General features: G+C 39.4%; 1 protein-coding gene and 2 long non-coding RNA genes across 3 annotated transcripts in view; 2 read left to right on the forward strand and 1 right to left on the reverse strand.

Annotated features, from left to right (window-relative positions):
* Positions 1-2,664, forward strand: part of LOC123502509 — a 4,407-nt gene extending 1,743 nt beyond the window's left edge. The window contains exons 2-3 of the mRNA XM_045251632.1: positions 844-1,081; positions 2,200-2,664. Coding sequence (XP_045107567.1) covers positions 844-1,081; positions 2,200-2,433 — 472 coding nt within the window. The 3' untranslated portion in view covers positions 2,434-2,664. The remainder of the gene's footprint in view (positions 1-843; positions 1,082-2,199) is intronic.
* A 10,866-nt stretch (positions 2,665-13,530) lies between these two features.
* LOC123502303 lies at positions 13,531-15,350 on the reverse strand. The gene is made up of 3 exons (XR_006673906.1): positions 15,266-15,350; positions 14,556-14,683; positions 13,531-13,594 (listed from the first exon to the last, which is right to left on the reverse strand). It is a non-coding gene; the product is annotated as an uncharacterized LOC123502303 (long non-coding RNA).
* A 698-nt stretch (positions 15,351-16,048) lies between these two features.
* Positions 16,049-20,855, forward strand: LOC123502301. The gene is made up of 2 exons (XR_006673903.1): positions 16,049-16,307; positions 20,691-20,855. It is a non-coding gene; the product is annotated as an uncharacterized LOC123502301 (long non-coding RNA).
* The last annotated feature ends 1,214 nt before the right edge of the window (positions 20,856-22,069 follow it).

Raw genomic sequence — 22,069 nt, forward strand, 5'->3', positions numbered from 1 at the left:
AATATGAACACTCCCTATGAAATGAGACGTTTTCAGTATTCTCCGCCAGTTTTTTCTCTCTCGTTAATGGCCATAGTCTTCACTATATTAATCCCTATGTAAGTTTGTGAAGCTGTATAAAATCACCCAGTAGTAAGCATATAGCATGGATATCGTAATGTGTCACGGTACTGAAAGGGTTAGCTATCCATTCACTCGTGTGAGCCACCACTAGTTTGCCTCCTAATTCCTTCTCCACCTCCCTCCGTCTCAGTCATTACAACTCAATTCAACTCAAGCTTCCTTAGAAAAGTGATCCGTTCATGATACGTTTTTACTCTTCATTTTTTTAATATTGATTAGTTGATTTGCAGGCATGGTTCACTTGAGAGAGAGAGAGAGAGAGAGAGAGAGAGAGAGAATTATTATTACCTATTATAATCAATTTCCCGTTAATGATACGTTTTTCTTTTATCTTTATTCGTTGATTTACAGGTAGGGTTTACTTAGAGAGAGAGAGAGAGAGAGAGAGAGAGAGAGAGAGAGAGAGAGAGAGAGAGAATTATTATCTATCATAATCATTTACAACGAAGGAAGCTTCAAAATGTTACAACAAAATTTAAAAAAAAATCCTGTATTATTCTAAATACTACACGGAAGATAAGAATGATTGATAAAACAAACATATGCAATTGAGTTTGTGTAATAACGGTTGGTTTGGAAGGCGTTAAAGAGCGTGGCTAGTTTATATCCAGGTGGTGGACCAGTGGTTCGGTTCACCGGCAGCGTTTCATAATGTTCGTTTGGCCTCAAATTGCTCTTTCCTTATCGGCAGGTTTTTTTTTTTTTTTTTTTTTGGGGGAGGGTAGACGAGAACGAAGCAAGATCAGTAGCTCAGGATGGCAGTGAGAGCAGTAGTACTTCAGACACCACGCCTGCTACATCTTTCAGTCTCCACGCCACCACCGACCCCTCGAGTCTACGCAGCCCAGTGGCCGTGTGTGTCTTGGCGTTGGGCGTGACGTGCAGCAACGGTGGTAATAGCAACGGGAAGCTTGATGCACAGCACAGCACAGCACAGCACAGCGGAGAGATTGGTGGTGTATGTAAATAAATAGTGTGCGTTGACTTGCTGTGATGATAGGAAGGAAGTTGTTAGTCAGTCAATAGAGGGTTGTTAGGAATTTTGACTGATAAAAGGATAACAGGATATGTGTAGGATGTGCACTGTGTCTAATGGAAGGTTAACTATACGGTGTCTGTCTGCTTGTATGTAACTAAGATGTATCGGGAACCATCGCTACGTATACTGTGTCTAATGGAAGGTTAACTATACGGTGTCTGCGTGTCTATGTAGGATGTATCCGGAACCATCGCTACGTATGAGTGTTAAATTTACTTGGTCATTCATTTACTAGTGCGGTTAGAGTAACGGGTTCAGAATAGATTTGGGTAATGACCGTGGCAAGTGAAGTGTTTTCGTGGTCATTGTAGTTGTGTAGGAAGGAAGAATTAGTTATCCTCTTCAGTACTGTGACGCATTTTCACCTTGAGACGTGTGTACGATTAGATAATTCTATTGTTACAAAGCGTGTATAGATGTCACAAGGTTAATGGCCTGTGTCTTCACTATTTTAATTCCTCGCGTAAGTTTCTGAAGTTGTATAAGATAAAGTACTAACGGAAGGAATATGAAAAAGCGTCTTGGTGCTGAAGAGATTAAACGTGTCGCGTTACTATAGAACTCCTTAAGTAAGTTGTATTTGAGGCTAAAATATTTCGGGTAAAAGTCGTTGTGGTTCCCTTGTTATACAATGGCTACCTCTGCGAAAAGAATGAGTGGACAGGATTTCTTAACGTGGATTTCTTAACGTAACGGGGCTGGTGTTTCAAGGTACGTGCATTAGAAACGAGATGTGGTAGTATAACGGTAAGTTTGGGGATATATTCTTGAAATTAGTTCTTAGTGGTAAGCGGGCGTAGATGTTTAAGAGGTTCAAGAGTGATGTAGGTAATTGGTAAACTCGGATACTAATGTTCATGTTCGATTTGTGGTGGTGGTGGTGGTGGTGGTGGGGTGGTGGTAGTATCAAGAATACGTAGAATGAAGAGTGAAAGGCTGATTGAGGCAGTGAAGGAGTGTTTAGGGCAATGTTGCCTGTTAGCTGTAGGGATAATTAGTGAACAAGTTCATTTTTTTGTTCATTTTGTCCATTACAGGAGTTGACGATCCAAAGGCCTGACTCCACAGCGGTAATGAGCCTTGTGTACCTTGCACTGTCTTCACTGACAACGCCCACTACTAACCCCTCTGCCTCCGCCACCGTTTCAAGATCAGGAAGGACTCTGCCTTGCATCGCGCACTGTGATGGTCGCCGCCCCGCCCCCCACCCGCCGCCGCCGCTGCTGCTGCTGCTGCTGCCGCTAAGGGAGAATAGTTTGTTGAGTGGATGACGGCGCGTTCACTGACCCTCTCCCCATCACCCTACCAACTCCGGCCACCCACCCCCCTGCCACCAGACACCTGCTACACCACCACTACCGCCGGCTCCGTCCAGTGAAAGATTCATCGCAGACCTGCCATTCAACGCCTGCCGCCGCCGCCGCCACCACCACCACCTCCTTATGGTGGTGTCACTGTACCTGGAGCTGTTGTCATGATTGAATAATAAATTGTGAAGAAATCTTTATTGTTTTGGAGAATTTCCTTTCCTGGGAATATTTGTGGCTGACTAGTCAGTAGTCGCCTCAGGCTGGCTTAGGTCACTGTCTGACACACCAATATTGCCTCCATCAACCTCCCACACTCACTCTAAACAATAACAGGCCAGAAATAAAAAACACGCTAACTAATTTCATGCTTTTTTTTTTATCATAGCAATACAAGAAAATGGAGAGATGAGCTAATGTGAAAATATTAAAATGTGGGGGTGAAAAAAAATGAGTAAATTAAGAAAAGACATTATTATCCTTGAAAAGTTATGGAAAAGTCCAAAAAAATATTGCATACCTGGCCAAAAAAACGGCAAAAATGGTCAAAAAAAAAAAAAAACAAAGCAGATCCCTAAATACTGCACTACTGGCCAAAAACCAGCAGAAAATGGTTAAAAAACTAGCCAAAACCCCCAAACTGACCCTAAATACTGCACTACTGGCCAAAAACCCATAAGAAATGCAGGAAATTCCCAAATGGACCCCAAAACACCCCAAATGGCCCTAAAAATGCAGAAAATGGACCTAAAAACCCCCACAAATGGCCCTAAAAATGTACTTAAGTCAAAAATACTCGAAAGAGTCTCCGGAGATTAGGCAGATCCATATTGGAGTTAAAATTAAATGCAAGAGTCTCCCTAGACTTTTATTTAACAATTCTTTACATTATTACATTGCCAGGAAGTCTACAAATATTTTAATAAAAAAAAAAAATTTATATATACAAAGAATACAGTGAAAAGTCTACACAAATTTTTAATCTATACAGATTCAACTTAGTATAAAAACTGAGCAAAATCTATACATAAAAAAATGAGCAAAATCTATACAGATTCAACAAAGTATAAAAACTGAGCAAAATCTATACATAAAAGTTAACACAAATTTTCAACTTAATATAAAATTGCAAAATTTTAAAACACTTTTCAACTTCACAAAATATTTTAAAACAATTCTTTCATGTTAACAATTATTCAAAGATAAAAATGTTTGGTTTTGAAGTGACACAATCTTACAAACTGTTTCAACAATCAGAGAGAGAGAGAGAGAGAGAGAGAGAGAGAGAGAGAGAGAGAGAGAGAGAGAGAGAGAGAGAGAGAGAGAGAGAGAGAGAGAGAGAGAGAGAGAGAGAGAGAGAGAGAGAGAGAGAGAGAGAGAGAGAGAAATCAAAATAAACAATCAAATAGTAATAACATACATGAAAACAATACATTTTAAAAACAACACACACACATTAATCTTGTGCCCTCCATACACCCTTGCTAATGTCAATAAAATGGTCTAATGGTACAAAAATTTCAAGGTAAAATGTGTCCTAGTACTGAAGGGGTTAAAATAGTGAAGACTGTTGCCATTAATCTTCTGACCACCATAGATCCTTGCTATTGTCAATAAAATGGTCTAATAGTATACAAATCTCAATGTAAAAATGTGTCTCAGTACTGAATTCATAGAAGCAATCTGCAGACTAAGATACACTCTTGATACACCCCTGACACCCTGACACACCCTCACCTCACACACACCTCCTAAAAACTTAACATACCCTTTCAAAAACCACAAAAAAGTGATTAACAAGCACAAACACACCCACACAGCACACTCTAAGGGTAAGTTCACACTACAAGCAGAGTGGGCAGAGTGGTTGCTAGCGGCAATAATTTTGACATTGTTTTGGACGTACAGACGCAAAATAATTATTGTGGCACATTTTTTGTGGGTGGGAAGCCAGCAGCCCTCCACGACTCCACCCACGGCCAAGGTGTCCACCAGTGTGAGCCTTTATTGCTGACAACAAAATGACAATCAATGACCAGACTGTGCATAGTTCTGGTACAATTTGACTCTTTATATTAATAGTCTGCTGAGAAAAGCTGATTTTGTGATATTCTGGTCCTAGACATGAAACAAAAACACACTTTTTTTTTTTCTACAGCTGTTCCTTCCCTTGAGGAAAAATGAAAGGAAGAGGAAAGAAAGAAAGAAGAGAGAGAGAAAAAGAGAGGAGAATGAAGTGATATTCTCGTCCTATACATGAAAGGAAAACACTTTTCTTTTTTCCACACCTGTTCCATCCGTTGAGGAAAAATTAAAGGAAACTGACGAAAAAAAAAAAAAAAAAAAAAAAAAAAGAGAGAAAAGAAGAGAGGAAAAGGAAGTGATATTCTGATCCTATATATGAAAGGAAAACACAAACCCTTTTCCTTTTTCCTACAGCTGTTCCATCTCTTGAGGAAAAATGAAAGGAAGAAGAGAAAATATAAAAGAACGAAGGAAGAGAGAGAAAAAGAGAGAAGGAAGTGATATTCTGGTCCTATACATGAAAGGAAAACACTTTTTTCTTATTTTCCTACAGCTGTTCCATCCCTTGAGGAAAAATGAAAGGAAGAAGAGGAAACATAAAAGAAAGAAGGAAGAGAGAGAGAAAGAGAGAAAAAAACACACTGTACAGATCAGTGAGCCCCACACACACACACACACACACACAATGACTTTACCAACAGAATTTCACGTTCCTTTATATATCGTCAAATTTTTTGTTGTCCTTCCAGGTAAACACTGTGGAATTTGACACTATTTATTTATTATTATTATTTTTTTTTATCATATTGTTGCCTGCCCGACCTGCTCTGTGGCTAAGAGGACACCCAGAATTCTTGAGTAGGTCACCCTGCTCTGCTTATTGTGTGAACACCTAACCGGACCGCTCTGCTTGTAGTGTGAGCATACCACACACACACACACACACACACACACACAGGAAGAGAGGAGAAGATATATTGAATCGTTGGAAGAGGCAAGAAGAAAAAATAATGAACAGTCTGAAGAGGAAAAGGAAAAGTTTTTTTGGAGAGTTATAGGAGAGAGAGTCAAAAAATGGTATGTGGAAAGAAGGAATGCAGAGGAACCCCTAGAGGGACCAGTAGGTGGACCGTAATGTATACTAATATAGATGGAATACTGTCAAGTAGATTAGAATTGCAAGCCTGATATAGTGTGTTTGACGGAGACAAAATTACATGAAAAAACAAAGGTAAATTTGGATAATAAATATAATATATGGAGAAAGGATAGAGAGGGTAAAGGTGGAGGAGGAGTTATGATTATGACGAAGAAGGAGATAAATGTGGATAAGGTTTGGTATGGGAAGAACAATGCAGAAGTGATAAGCATAAGGTTAAAAAGTGATGGAAAAGAATTAATAATCATGGTGACCTATGTACCTCCTAAAACAAATTCTTGGACATTAAGGAATACGACAATATGATCAAGGATACTTTACAGAGTTTGCAAAGTGGAAACTGGAAAAAGAAAGGTGATACTAGTAGGAGATTTTAATTGTAAAGAAGTGGATTGGGAAAATCTAGTAAGTGGTGTTGGAGAGGAAGCATGGGAGAGAGATTCCTTAATCTAATGATGGAAAATATGATGGAACAGAGGGTGAAAGAAAATACTCGATATAGAGGAGATGATGAACCCGCTAGACTGGATTTGGTGTTAACACGAGAAGTGTACCTATGTGCGGATATACAATATAAATGTCCATTGGGGAAGAGTGATCATGTGGTTATGGAGATGCAGATGGCAATAACACAGCGAAGGAGAGATGAGACATACAGGAGTGGTAGATTGAATTATAGTAAGATGAACACACAAAATTTGAACAATTATTTTAGAACATTAGATTGGGAGGAGATGTTACAAATCAGAGAAGTGCAAAAAAAATATGAGATTTTTATGAAATATTATAAAGAAGGAGTTATGAAATTTGTATCACAGTATAAACCGAGAGAGGAAGGAAGAAAGGATTGGTTTAATGCAACTTGTGTTAAGGCTAAAGAAATGAGAGATGTGGCTTGGAAAAGATAGAAAAGAACAGGAATATACTAAATAAGGAGAATTATAGAGTGGCGAGAAATGAGTATGTGAGGGTAAGGAGGAGGAAGAAAGAAAATTTGAAAAGATATTGTAGACAAGAGTAAGGAACATCCAAAATTGTTTTACAGGTTCATAAATGGTAAACTTAAAAGAGAGAGTCCATTGAAAGATTAAAAGGAGAGCAAGGGATAGTAGATGACCCTAGGAATATCGCGGAATTGCTAAATAATAGGTTTCAACAAGTATTTACTAAAGAAACAATGTTTGTAAAGCCTCAAAATGTAGAAGGAAATGTGCACATGGATGACATTAAGATACCTAAAAAGGAGTTATATAAAATGTTGGAGGAACTTAAAGATGATAAAGCGATGGGACCAGACGAAGTTTCAGGAAAATTATTGAAGGAATGTAGAGAAGAATTGATTGATCCATTATATGATATTATAAGGTGCTCATTAGAAACCGGGAAGTACCGGTGGAGTGGAAAAGAGCTGAAGTGGTGCCCATTTATAAGGGAGGCAGTAAGGAAGAGCCTCTTAACTATAGACCTGTGTCACTAACAATTGTGGTCGGTAAGATTTGTGAGAGGGTGATAAAGAAATATTGGATACGGTTCTTGGAGGATCATAAGTTATTATCGGATCATCAATTTGGCTTTAGGAAAAGGAGGTCATGTGTAACAAATCTACTGAGCTTTTATTTTGAGAGTGGTTGACAAAATACAAGAGAGAGAGGGATGGATGGACTGTGTATATTTGGATTTGAAAAAGCTTTTGACAAGGTACCTCACATGAGACTGCTATGGAAATTAAAGATTTATGGAGGACTGAAGGGAAAATTGTTAAAATGGATGGAAAACTATTTGAGATGGAGGGAGATGAGAACGGTAATAAGGGATGCAAAGTCGGACTGGTTGGTGGTGGAGAGTGGAGTCCCACAAGGTTCAGTGCTGGCACCTATACTTTTCCTTGTCTATATTAATGATATGCCAGAGGAGTAAACAGTTATATTAATTTGTTTGCGGATGATGCGAAATTGTGTAGGTGTGTGAAAAGTGAAAAAGATTGTGAAATTTAACAGGCAGATCTAGATAGGATTTGGGAGTGGAGCAAGAGGTGGGAGATGGAATTTAATCTGAACAAAAGTCATGTAATGGAGATGGGGAAGAGTGGAAGACGGCCAAGAGGGTCATATAAGATGGGTGAAGGAGTAGTGTTGAAAAAGGTGGAAAAGGAAAAGGATTTGAGAGTGATAATACAAGACCATGGGCAGTTTGAGGCTCATATTGACAAGATGTTTGGAGAAATATATAATTTGATTATAAATATTGGATTAGCCTTCCATTATATGGATAAAGATATGATGAAGAAATTAATTAGTACGGTAATTAGACCAAGATTGGAATATGCTGGGGTGGTTTGGTCCCCTTATAAAAAGAAGCATATAAGGAAGTTGGAGAGATTGCAGAGAATAGCAACAAAATGGTTCCGGAATTGGCAGAAATGACCTGAGAAAAGATTAAAAGAAATGAATTTGCTTACCTTGGAACAAAGAAGAGAAAGAGGAGATTTAATACAGGTTTATAAACTGTTGAGCAGTTTGGATGAAGTGGATAATGAGCAAATGATGTTGAGAGAGGAAAATTTAAATAGAACTACAAGATCGCATAGTATAAAGATAGCCAAGGGAATATGCTTGAAAGATGTGAAGAAATATAGTTTCCCACAGAGATGTGTGGAGGTGTGGAATGGTCTGAGTGAGGAGGTGGTGTCAGCGAGGAGTGTGCATAGTTTTAAAGGAAAGTTGGATGTGTGTAGACTGTAGATATGGAGATGGGGCCACACAAGTATAAAGCCCAGGCCCTGTAAAAATTACACACACACACACACACACACACACCAAACCTTAACCAATCTTGCCCACTCCCCACACACACACACACGGCCCGGTAGCTCAGTGGTTAGAGCGCTGGCTTCACAAGCCAGATGACCGGGGTTCGATTCCCCGGCCGGGTGGAGATACTTGGGTGTGTCTCCTTTCACGTGTAGCCCCTGTTCACCTAGCAGTGAGTAGGTACGGGATGTAAATCGAGGAGTTGTGACCTTGTTGTCCCGGTGTGTGGTGTGTGCCTGGTCTCAGGCCTATCCCAAGATCGGAAATAATGAGCTCAGAGCTCGTTCCGTAGGGTAACGTCTGGCTGTCTCGTCAGAGACTGCACCAGATCAAACAGTGAATTACACACACACACACACACACATATACACACATTTCACCAGATCCTAATGCACACTGCCACACAGCCTCACCTCACTTCAAAACACAAAAAAATCTTCACATAAACAAATTCACAGTATAAAACACAAACTTATTTCAAAACCCAACCCCAAAAAACTTTCCAAACACACACACACACACACATTTCCAGCACCTTGCCACAGAAATTCAGTATTTTATGAGACCTTCCAAGACAGTGGTTCCCAAACTGGGGTAAATTATCCCTTGGGAGCAGCTTAACAATTTTGGGTGAGAAATAAAGCTGACAGAAAAATAAATAAATAAATAAGAATTCTGAAAATGAAGAAAACCTTGCAGTGCCTCCCATTACAATTACTGTTACCTTAGTCTTAGTGGGCAAAGTTGTAACCTAAATAATCATTCTGTGTAAGGGATAATGTGGCATGTTAACCCCTTCAGTACTGGGACACATTTTACCTTGAGATCTGTGTACCATTAGACCATTTTATTCACTTTAAGAAGGGTCTATGGAGGGCACAAGAATAATGGCTATAATCTTCACTATCTTAACTCCTTCAGTACTGGGACAAATTTTTACCTTAACATTTGTGTACCATTAGACCATTTTATTGACATTAGCAAGGGTCTATGGAGGTCACAAGGTTAATGGCCAGTCTTTTCCCTATTTTAACCCCTTCAGTACTAGGAGACATTTTTACCTTGAGATTTGTGTACCATTAAGACCATTTTATTGACATTAGGAGAGGTGTATGGAGATCACAAGATTAATGGCCACAGTCTTCACTATTTCAACCCCTTCAGTATTGAGACACATTTTTTATTGACATAAGGAAAAGCTTATAGACATCAGAAGATTAATGGCCACAGTCTTCACCATTTTTACGCCATCAGTACTGGGACAAATTTTTACCTTAACATTTGTGTACCATTAGACCATTTTATTGACATTAGGAAACATCTACAGAGGTCAGAAGATTAATGGCCACATTCTTCATTATTTTAACCCCTTCAATACTGGGACATCTTGAGATTTGTGTACCATTAGACCATGTTATTGACAGTAGAAAAGATCTATAGACGTCAAAAGACTAATGGCCACATTCTTCACTATCTTAACCCCTTCAATACTGAGACACATTTTTACCTTGAGATTTGTGTACCATTAGACATATTATTGACATTAGGAAAGGTCTATAGAGGGCAGAAGAATGATAGCCACAGTCTTCACTATTTTAACCCCTTCAGTAATGGGACACATTTCTACCTTGAGATCTGGATACCATTAGACCATTTTATTGACACTTGGAAAGGTCTAAAGAAGGCAGAAGATTAATGGCCACAATCTCCACTATTTTTACCCCTTCAGTACTAGGACACATTTTACCTTGACATTCGTGTACCATTAGACCATTTTATTCACATTAGCAAGGGTCTATGGAGGTGACACGATCAATGGCCACAGTCTTCACTATTTAACCCCTTCAGTACTGGGACACATTTTTATCTTGAGATTTGTGTACCATTAGACCATTTCATTGCCATTAACAAAGATCCATAAACATCAGAGGATTAATGGCCAGTCTTCACTGTGGAAATCTGAACAAATTTTCAACTTCACAAAATATTCTTAAACAATTTTTCAAGTTAACAAATATTCAAAGATGAAAATGTTTGGTTTTGAAGTGACACAATCTTACAAACCAACTCTTTCAATAAGAAAGAGAGAGAGAGAGAGAGAGAGAGAGAGAGAGAGAGAGAGAGAGAGAGAGAGAGAGAGAGAGAGAGAGAGAGAGAGAGTTCTAAAGGCAGAATGACAAGATTTTTACAATATTAACTGGAGAAACATTCTTGAAAACCCTGCCAATCATTTCTGGCCTTGGAAAATAGTCATGGTGGAGAATAAACCGTTTTTAATCGTGTTTTATGGTTCTAGAGGCAGAGTGACTACATTTCTACATTATTAACTGGAGAAACACTCTTGAAAACCCTGCCAGTCATCTCTGTGGCCTTGGAAAGCAGTCGTGGTGAGAGTAAATTGTTTGTGAATATAGCCCTTTGACTGACACACAAGCAGCAACAATGCACATTCTTCATTCCTCTGAGCTCAGTAAGTGAATGATTGAGTGAGCGCTGAGTGAATCTCTTAACAAGCACACTGCATCTTTGTCCTGAGAATCCAACACTTGCTTCACAAACTCATGTGGGGATTAAAATAGTGAAAACTGTGCCCATTGATATTGTCACCTCCATACACCCTTCCTAATGTCAATAAAATGGTATTATCACAGCCAAACTTTCTTCAAATGCCATCAAAAACATGCCAAATAATCTTAAAATACCATAAAACATGCCAAACTGTCTTAAAATGTCCTTAAAAAAAAAAAAAAAAACATGACAAACTGCTAATCTATCCTAACTCTTCTTCATGGCTTAGGTGTTGTCTTGTACCCTGGGTGTTGCTGATGGCTGTAGGTGTTGTAGAAGGCTTGTGTTGTGTTGTGGCGTGGCTTGTCTTGGCTTGGCTTGACTTTCCTGTAATGAGAGATGCACTGTTTACATTGAGTCACCTTCACTATGTTGTAAACTGAACTGAACGCAACTCAACCAAACAAACTGTCTTAAAATGCCCTTAAAACATGCCAAACTGTCTCAATATGCCCTCAAATATGTCAAACTCTTAATATATCCTCATAACCTGCCAAACTGTCTTAAATTGCACTCAAAATCTGCCAAACTGTCTTAAAATGGCCTTGAAACCTGCCAAACTATCTTCAATTTCCCTTAAAACCTCCCAAATTGTCTTAATATACCCTCAAAACCAGCCAAACTGTTATAAATTGCCCTCAAAACCTGCCAAATTGTAACAAAATGTCCTCAAAACATACCAAACTGTCTTAACATGGTCTCTAAACTGTCTTACAATACCCTCAAAACATGCCAAACTGTCTAAAATGTCCTCAAAACATACCAAACTGTCTAAAATGCCCTTAGAACATGCCACTGTCTAAAATGCCCTTAAAACATGCCAAACTATTTTAAAATACCCATCAAACATGCCAAACTGCCTCAAAATGTCCTCAAAATCTTATCCAGCCCAACCTAACCTAACCACACTTCACACCACACACCACACCACTGACCTGCATAAGGAAGGAAGCCGTGTGACCTCAGCTTTGAGTGGCCACCTCCTCTCGGGTCACAGTGAAGTCGCAGTCCAGGAGTCCTGTGGCAAAAGATCAGAGGTCACACAGGTCACAAATAGTAATAATAGTAATAGTACAGGAGGAGGAGGAGGAGGAGGAGGAGGAGGAGGAGGAGGAGGAGGAGGAGGAGGAGGAGGAGGAGGAGGAGGAGGAGGAGGAGGAGGAGGAGGGAGGAGGAGAGAGAGAGAGAGAGAGAGAGAGAGAGAGAGAGAGAGAGAGAGAGAGAGAGAGAGAGAGAGAGAGAGAGAGAGAGAGAGAGAGAGAGAAATAGCAAAAACTTTATGAAATGAAAATATTTATTATTTTACCTTTTCTTTTTTCTCTTTTCTTCTTCTCCTCCTCTTCTCATATTCCTCCACCTCTTCTTCTTCTTCTTCTTCTTCTTCTTCCTGTTCCTCTTCTTCTTCCTCCTCCTCCTCTTCTTGTCTTGGTCCGTCTTTCTCCATATTCTTAACACAATCTGAAATAAATAAAACTGGATTAATATCTGAGAGAGAGAGAGAGAGAGAGAGAGAGAGAGAGAGAGAGAGAGAGAGAGAGAGAGAGAGAGAGAGAGAGAGAGAGAGAGAGACCTTAGTGTTTCAGTGTGCGGAGGCCATAAATTCAGAGTGTTATTGAAGCAGTGGGTAAGTAAGTGAAGTGTTTGACAGTGACACATAGAGAATAAGTGAATAAGTGAAGTGATAATACAAGATACATAGTGACACAAGTGATACACTGCAGGAGTAATTATCACTACATCAATAACAACACTAGCAGTCAAATAGTTGGTGGGCTTTGAGATAGGAAATACCCATAATGCCTTCTTTAGCCCGTTAAAACACAATGCAAATGCACCTATGCTTTCAATCTCCATTAATTCTCATCGTCCACACTTTTATGTCCACATTTAAAACTGTACACTCTTCTAAATCAAGTGAAAAAATTTAGGTTTATGAGACAAAATTGTAAGAAAAACATGCTTTCACACACCCCACACTCACCAAACACACTTATTACACTGGTCAGTAACACACTGCCCACCGGCCACCACCCCTCCCCTCAGGCCACACGGTCCCTCCCCCCAAGCCACCGTACCCAGTGTCCCTGAAAACAGTTAGTCACTTTGTCACTGAATCATAAAAAACACACAAAGCGAGTAGATGAAGCACTGATGGAGCGATGGTGTGTGCATGTACTGTAAATATCTTGAAACACCCTTAAAACACCCTAACATAGCCTAAAATAGTTAAAACAGTCTTAAACACCCTTAAATAGCCTTAAAATAACCCTAAAACACTAAAACAGTCTTAAACACCCTTAAAATAGCTTAAAACTGCCTTAAACATCCTAAAATTCTTCAAACACCCTAAAATAGCCTTAAACAATCTAAAACAGCCTAAAAATACCCTAAGACAGCCTTAAAACACCCTAAAGTAGCCTTAAACACCCTCAAAGTCTTCAAACACCCTAAAACAGCCTTCAATACTCACAGTTGGCTAGGTGTGTCCCAGCTGGTGTAGTTGCTATGTTCCATCCCTACATAGAGCCACTTCCTTTAGTACGGCCGGTGGTGGCTGGTGATCCTGTTGGGAGGAGGTGGTGGTGGTTATAATAGTACTAGTGGTGGTAGTGAAATGGTGTGGTTTTGTGAGCATCTGATGTGGTAATGTTGGTTGTTTGTGGTGGTGTGTGGTGTGGTTGGACAGTGGTGGTGGTGGTGGTGGTGGTAATAGGAGGATTTTAAAAAGACAAATATTTTCCGGCCAAAACAAGTGAAAAAATTGAGGTTTATGAGACAAAATTGTAAGGAAAAACACGCTTTCACACACCCGACACTCACCAAACACACAGCACACCAGCACACACCATTCCCACACCTGCACACACCAACAAACCACAAACAACCCTTTGCAAACACTGGAAAATGCAAAAAACACACACCCAAAAAATATATAGTAGCTTACACTAAAAACATTTACACACACCACACACACACACCACACCTGCGGAAACCTTTCCCACACCTGCACACACCAGCACAGTACACAGCTTGGTGTGTGGAGGGAGATATGGAGGAAAGAAAAGGAGGTGGTGGAGGGAAAATGAGAAAAATTGTCAGGTTTTGAAGTGAGATTTAGAAAAGTACTATTTTGACTATGATAGAAGTGAGATAGGAGACTCAAAATTGGAGGGAAGGTGGAGGAAACATGGAGGAAATAGTCTATGGAAGGAAAAGCCTGGAGGTAACCTGTGGAGGGAGATATAGAGGAAACAAGACAAACATTACCTAACCAAAACGCACCAAAAATTACCTAAAAATATTGCATCACACACACACACACACACTCCACAAACAACCCTTAAATCACACCTGGAAAACGCCCACAATAAGTTTACCCTAGCCAACCAACACCAAAAAAAAAAAATAAACACTATACATAGGTAGCTATAGTTGACATTACAAAAACGTACAAAAAACACACTTACACACACACCACACTCACAGCACACCTGAGGACACCTTTCCACACCACACACACTCACCTCTCCCTCTGGAACTTGGTGAGTGGAGTATTTGTGGAGTTTTGCCGCAGAGAGGAGACATGCAGCAAGTCAACAGCAGCGGCTCTCCAAGAACCCATTGTGACATTGTGGCAAGCCATGGTGCACCTCTGGAATAGTGGTAGTTGTTGTAGTAGTGGTAGTGGTGGTGGTGGTAGTAATAGTATAAATGAGGCGTGACAAGGCGTAGGAAAGGGTGAAGGACTGCCTACCACACTATAACACCACCATATCTCACTAACCACTTCAACTATCAAACTATCACGCATATGGGAGGTGTATGGATCCACAAACTATCTACGGAGGCAATATGGGGCGTGACAAGGCGTAGTAAATAAGAAAAACTGAAAATAGTTAACACAGAGAGGGCCGATGTGGAAGGCAGGATGGCGGACACTGCCTAACACAAGAACACCACCATATCTCAGTAACCGCTTCAACTATCAAACTATCCCGCGCATGGGAGGTGTATGGGTGCATAAGCTATCTATGGAGGCAATATGGGGCGTGACAATGCGTAGGAGGGCAGGAATGACCACCGCAAATATGAGGCAACAAAACCCAAAAGTTTGCTTATAAAGACGCACTTATTTTCACTTTACCAGACTTTTTCACCTTAATTGGCACGTCTCACTAACTCTACATACTTTAGATAATAAGCATGTACACGCACACACTTGGGAATAACTCACCTGCTCCACAAATGTTCAAAAACTGTAAATCTCAAAACAGAGCTAACAATGGCGGATCTTCTCCTTCTTCTTCTTCTACGCAAAATGTCGACATCATTGTATACACTTCCTCTATCACTCAAACTTCTTATAAAATTCAAAATAACATTGAAATAAAATAAATAAAATATGAAATGGTAAAGAAAAATGAAAATAACATGTGTATTATATTCCCAATACCGAAATGGGGTGTTGGGGTCACTCACAAATATTTGATAAAAACATATTTCGCCGTAAGGATTGAAATATTTCTACTTATTTAGTGAAGTTGGCACTTTTCTGATATCTGATTTGTTATTAGTAAAGTAAACTAATTTCTAAACTACAATAGAATCGAGTCCAGCTGTGTTTTGGTTTACCGAAAAAATAACGTTAAAGTCACTGCAAGGAATATAACGTTTTTTTATTAGCACGCCTAGGATTGTTTTGGTGCTTGATATAACACTTAAAAGATATGAAAACATGATTCAAGTAACAATATTCCATAAAGTTTAGTCTACCTATTCGTATTTTCAATTTCAAAATTTTGAATGGTAACAAAATAGAAAACAAAAATCTTTATATGACAAAGAATCTGTGTTTTCTTTATTCGGCTGGAAAGCGAAAATTTGTGTTATTCAGAAAATGTAATATAACGTAGTTTGGGTGAGCTTTCCATCTCGACATTGTGGTGTGTTTGTCACCCGTTAATTGGACACAAACACCTTCCTTTCCACCGCTTTCAATAAAAACCACCCGGTAGGAATATTATATTTTGATTATTAGTTACACTATTTATCGCGCCTAAAAGTGTAGTGTATACTAGTCTGGGAGCCGTTTTTCTTGTGGCGATTTTTTAAATGAATTATCTACGTCAATATTGAACCCACGGGGGGCGCCTCACCCCTGCCTTCCCCATGGACAGTCCAGCAATGTCTGCTTCCACTCCCCCTGTGTTTCCAGACCCAGAGAGTGAAGCAAAGCCAGAATCAACCACCACACTAGATAAATAGCCATTACTGTGGTAAATAAGGCGATGGTTGTGTATATGTACCCCAGTTAACACCGCCCGCCGCCCACCTCACCCACACCCACAGCCCGCCCCAACATTTCCTTCAATTCTCACTGTTTTCTGCTGCTGCTGCGCGCCTCAAATGCATAGCAGGGACAAAAGAGGAGCGAGTAGTAGTAGTAGTAGCAGGAGCAGCAGTGTTATTATTATTACTATGAGGGTTAATGTGTGTGTGTTGTGGGGGGCAGGCTGTTTTATGTAAAATTATCTCTCTCTCTCTCTCTCTCTCTCTCTCTCTCTCTCTCTCTCTCTCTCTCTCTCTCTCCATGAAGGCCACAGAGGTGACTAGGTAGAGTGTTCCTGCTGTTAATAATTTAGAAATGTTGTTAATCTCTCACTGGAACCTTAAAAACAATAACAACTTCAACTATACTCTATTGATGAAGGTTAGACACACAACCCGTCACTTCAGAGGAGCTTGGCGGTGTCTTATGGTGTGGCTTGACAATGTTAGGGCTGGATATGTCACTCTCTCTCTCTCTCTCTCTCTCTCTCTCTCTCTCTCTCTCTCTCTCTCTCTCTCTCTCTCTCTCTCTCTCTCTCTCTCTCTCTCTAATAGGTAAAGTTAGTCACTCTGAAGGTAAAAATGTGTCCCAGTAATGAAGATGTTAAAATAGTGAAGACTGTGGCCATTAATCTTGTCCTCCATACACCCTTCCTAATGTCAATAAAATGGTTTAATGGCACACAAATCTGAAGATAAAAATGTTTTCCTGTACTGAAGGGGTTAAAATAGTGAAGACTGTGGCCATTAATCTTCTGCCCTCCATACACCCTTCCTAATGTCAATGAAATGGTCTAATGGCACACAAATCTCAAGGTAAAAATGTGTCCCAGTACTGAAGGAGTTAAAATAGTGAAGACTGTGGCCATTAATCTTCTGCCCTCCATATACCCTTCCTAATGTCAATAAAATGGTCTAATGGTACACAAATCCCAAGGTAAAAATGTGTCCCAGTACTGAAGGGGTTAAAAACTATGAAGACAGTGGCCATTAATCTTCTGCCCTCCATATATCCTTCCTAATGTCAATAAAATGGTTTAATGGTGCACAAATCTCACGGTAAAAATGTGTCCCAGTACTGAAGGGGTAAAAAATTATGAAAACTGTGGCCATTAATCATTTGCCCTCCATACACCCTTCCTAATGTCAATAAAATGGTCTAATGGTACACAAATCTCAAGGTAAAAAATGTGTCCCAGTACTGAAGGGGTTAAAATAGTGAAGACTGTGGCCATTAATCTTCTGCCTTCCATACACCCTTCCTAATGTCAATAAAATGGTCTAATGGCACACAAATCTGAAGATAAAAATGTTTCCCAGTACTGAAGGGGTTAAAATAGTGAAGACTGTGGCCATTAATCTTCTGCCTCCATACACCCTTCCTAATGTCAATAAAATGGTCTAATGGCACACAAATCTCAAGGTAAAAATGTGTCCCAGTACTGAAGGAGTTAAAATAGTGAAGACTGTGGCCATTAATCTTCTGCCCTCCATACACCCTTCCTAATGTCAATAAAATGGTCTAATGGTACACAAATCCCAAGGTAAAAATGTGTCCCAGTACTGAAGGGGTTAAAAACTATGAAGACAGTGGCCATTAATCTTCTGCCCTCCATACACCCTTCCTAATGTCAATAAAATGGTCTAATGGCACACAAATCTCAAGGTAAAAATGTGTCCCAGTACTGAAGGGGTTAAAATAGTGAAGACCGTGGCCATTAATCTTCTGTCCTCCATGCACCCTTCCTAATGTCAATAAAATGGTCTAATGGCACACAAATCTGAAGGTAAAAATGTGTCCCAGTACTGAAGGGGTTAGGGGATGGGAGGTTAACATAACTGTAGTGTACTTTAGTGTAGATGATAAACTAAGGAATGGTACTATCAAACTGGAAATTGAGAAGATCATAGAGACTAATGCACAACATCCACTGCTTACAATCTGGGACTTGAATGGCCACGTGGGATTCAAAGGAACACAAAAGCCAGATGGAAATGGAAGAATGATATTAGAATGCATGGAGAAGTATAAAATGATAATGCCGATACAATGCTTAGCTCAGTAATCAGCTTACCTTGTTGAGAAAATGCTTTGCTTCAGTGACACCCCAGACAGCTTAGCTCAGTAATCAGCTTACCTTGTTGAGAAAATGCTTTGCTTCAGTGACACCCCAGACAGCTTAGCTCAGTAATCAGCTTACCTTTATGCTCAGAGTATGTTTTGGGGCATTTTGAGGTGTTACATGGTGTTTTGAGTGTGTTTTGGGATAAAATTGAGTGTTTTAAGTGGTTTGGGCATGTTGAGTGTGTGTAGGTGTGTTTGTATTGAGCTCAGAGTTTGTTTTGGGGCATTTTGAAATGTTTTGGGATAAAATTGAGTGTTTTAAGTGGTTTGGATGGTATTGAGTGTGTGTGGGTGTGTTTGTATTGAGCTCAGAGTTTGTTTTGGGGCATTTTGAAATGTTTTGGGATAAAATTGAGTGTTTTAAGTGGTTTGGATGTATTGAGTGTGTGTGTGTGTTTGTATTGAGCTCTGGGTGTGTTTTGGGGCATTTTGAGGAGTTACATGGTGTTTTGAGTGTGTTTTGGGATAAAATTGAGTGTTTTACTGAAACTGAGGTTCCCCACGAATAGACCTGTCTCTGATAAAATGCTTTGGTTCGCAGTGACATCTCAGACAGCTTAGGTCAGTAATCAGCTTACCTTTGTGCCATCTTGACATGACATGATGCTCTCGGAACACATTCCTCACACAAATAGATAAATCTCTGCACACTCAGTGAAATGTGGCTCAAAAATCTCTTAACTTCTTGTATGGTACATTTGCAGGATTGAAGCAAAGTCAGTCTTTTTATAATAATATATTTCCTCTATGTCACATAAACAGCTTTCATTCCTTCACAGCACCAACATCCACACAGAGTGTCCACACAGACAACACTGCGTCATTAAACTGTATATTAATGTACTTTAACTACTTTACATGTACGGTAAGTCCTCGTTACACGGTACATGTGCGTTCCTGAAAACCTTACCACAAATCAGAATTACCGCATCCCGAACCCATTATAACGTGCAATAATAGGGAATGCGCTCCAGCTTCCTGGGAGGTAGGCTAGAAAATGGCCTGTTCATACTCAGATATTGTGTACAAAAATCATTTCAAAGTAAAAAAATCTTGAATTGTCATATCAATAGATGTTTGCAAAGTTTTAGACAGTATAAGAAGGGATTATAGGATCAAAATTCTTATGGAATATCAAATAAATGAAAAGTACTAGACCTAATAACAAAAGTTTACCCTGGAGACAAAACTAGACTAAGACTTCAAACACAAAATTTAACAAGTGGCATCAGACAGACAGACAGACAGACAGACAGCAGGGGGATGTACATACAGCCTCCATAACACTTGGCAAATTAACCCCTTCACTACCAGGACGTGCTTTCATACATAGTCATTCTGTTTTCTATTTTGGTGATTCTATACAGCTTCACAAACTTATTATGGGGATTCAAATAGTGAAAACTCAGGCCATTAATCCTCTGACCTCCATAGACTCTTCCTAATGTCAATAAAATCGTCTAATCACGCCCAAAACTCACAGTAAAAATGCCTCCCAGTACTGAAGGGGTTAAAAATTATGAAGACTGTGGCCACTAATCTTGTGATCTCCATAGACTCTTCCTAATGTCAATAAAATGGTCTAATGGTACACAAATCTCAAGGTAAAAATACGTCCCAGTACTGAAGGGGTTAAAATAGTGAAGACTGTGGCCATTAATCTTCTGACCTCCATACACCCTTCCTAATGTCATCAAACTGGTCTAATGGTACACAAACCTCAAGGTAAAAATGTATCCCAGTACTGAAGGGTTAAAATAGTGAAAACTGTGGCCGTTTATCCTCTGCCCTCCATACACCCTTCCTAATGTCAATAAAATGGTCTAATGGTACACAAATCTCAAGTTAAAAATGTGTCCCAGTACTGAAGGGGTTAAAATAGTGAAAACTGTGGCCATTTATCCTCTGCCCTCCATACACCCTTCCTAATGTCAATAAAATGGTCTAATGGTACACAAACCTCAAGGTAAAAATATGTCCCAGTACTGAAGGGGTTAAAATAGTGAAGACTGGCCATTAATCTTCTGACCTCCATAACCCTTCCTAATGTCATCAAAATGGTCTAATGGTACACAAACCTCAAGGTAAAAATATGTCCCAGTACTGAAGGGGTTAATAACTTTCAAAATAATAATAAAGACATTAGAAAGTGTAAATTTGTGCTTCAAAGATGACACTTTAAATGTGACTCACTTATTCTTTGCAGACGATGGAATGCTGTCAGCGAGCAGCATGGAAGACGCAGAGAGAGTGGTGGTCAGGTGGTGGTGGAGACAGGGAGAGTATGTGGCCTGGAGATTAACAAACAGAACACCAATAATCTTGTGACCTCCATGCACCCTTCCTAATGTCAATAAAGTTGTCTTATCATACCCAAAATTGTCTTATATTGCCCTCAAAAATTACCAAACTATCTCAAAATGCCTCAAAACATGTCAAACTGTCTTAAAATGCCCTCAAAACATCCCAAACTGTCTTAAAATGCCCTCAAAACCTATCAAACTGTCTTAAAACTAACTCAAAACATGATAAACTCTCTTAAAATGCCCTCAAAAAATCCCAAACTGTCTTAAAATGGCCTCAAAACCTACCAAACTGTCTTAAAATTAACTCAAAACTGTCTTAAAATGCCCTCAAAACATCCCAAACTGTTTTAAAATGCCCTCAAAACCTACCAAACTGTCTTAAAATGCCCTCAAAACCTACCAAACTGTCTTAAATGACCTCAAAACATGACAAACTTTCTTAAAATAATTTTACACAATCTCAAATAAATCAAACTTCATTAACATCTGAGAGAGAGAGAGAGAGAGAGAGAGAGAGAGAGAGAGAGAGAGAGAGAGAGAGAGAGAGAGAGAGAGAGAGAGAGAGAGAGAGAGAGAGAGAGAGAGAAACTTTAATGAATGTTGTTGTAGCAAAGAAATACACAAAATTATCTCTATTTAAACAACACAATGTAGAAATATTGGATGAAAACTGACTTTGTACACACACACACACACACACACACACACACACACACACACACAAGAGAGTAAGGAACATCCAAAATTGTTTTACAGGTTCATAAATGGTAAATTTAAAAAGAGAGAGTCCATTGAAAGATTAAAAGGAGAGCAAGGGATAGTAGATGACCCTAAGAATATAGCGGAATTGCTAAATAATAGGTTTCAACAAGTATTTACTGAAGAAACAATGTTTGTAAAGCCTCAGAATGTACAAGGAAATGTGCACATGGATGACATTAAGATACCTAAAAAGGAGTTATATAAAATGTTGGAGGAACTTAAAGATGATAAAGCGATGGGACCAGATGAAGTTTCAGGAAAATTATTGAAGGAGTGTAGAGAAGAATTGATTGATCCATTATATGATATTATAAGGTGCTCATTAGAAACCGGGGAAGTACCAGTAGAGTGGAAGAGAGCTGAAGTGGTGCCCATTTATAAGGGAGGCAGTAAGGAAGAGCCTCTTAACTATAGACCTGTGTCTCTAACAAGTGTGGTCAGTAAGATTTGTGAGAGGGTGATAAAGAAATATTGGATACAGTTCCTGGAGGATCATAAGTTATTATCGGATCATCAA

This window comes from Portunus trituberculatus, chromosome 11, assembly GCF_017591435.1.
Source record: "Portunus trituberculatus isolate SZX2019 chromosome 11, ASM1759143v1, whole genome shotgun sequence".
Taxonomy (NCBI): domain Eukaryota; kingdom Metazoa; phylum Arthropoda; class Malacostraca; order Decapoda; family Portunidae; genus Portunus; species Portunus trituberculatus.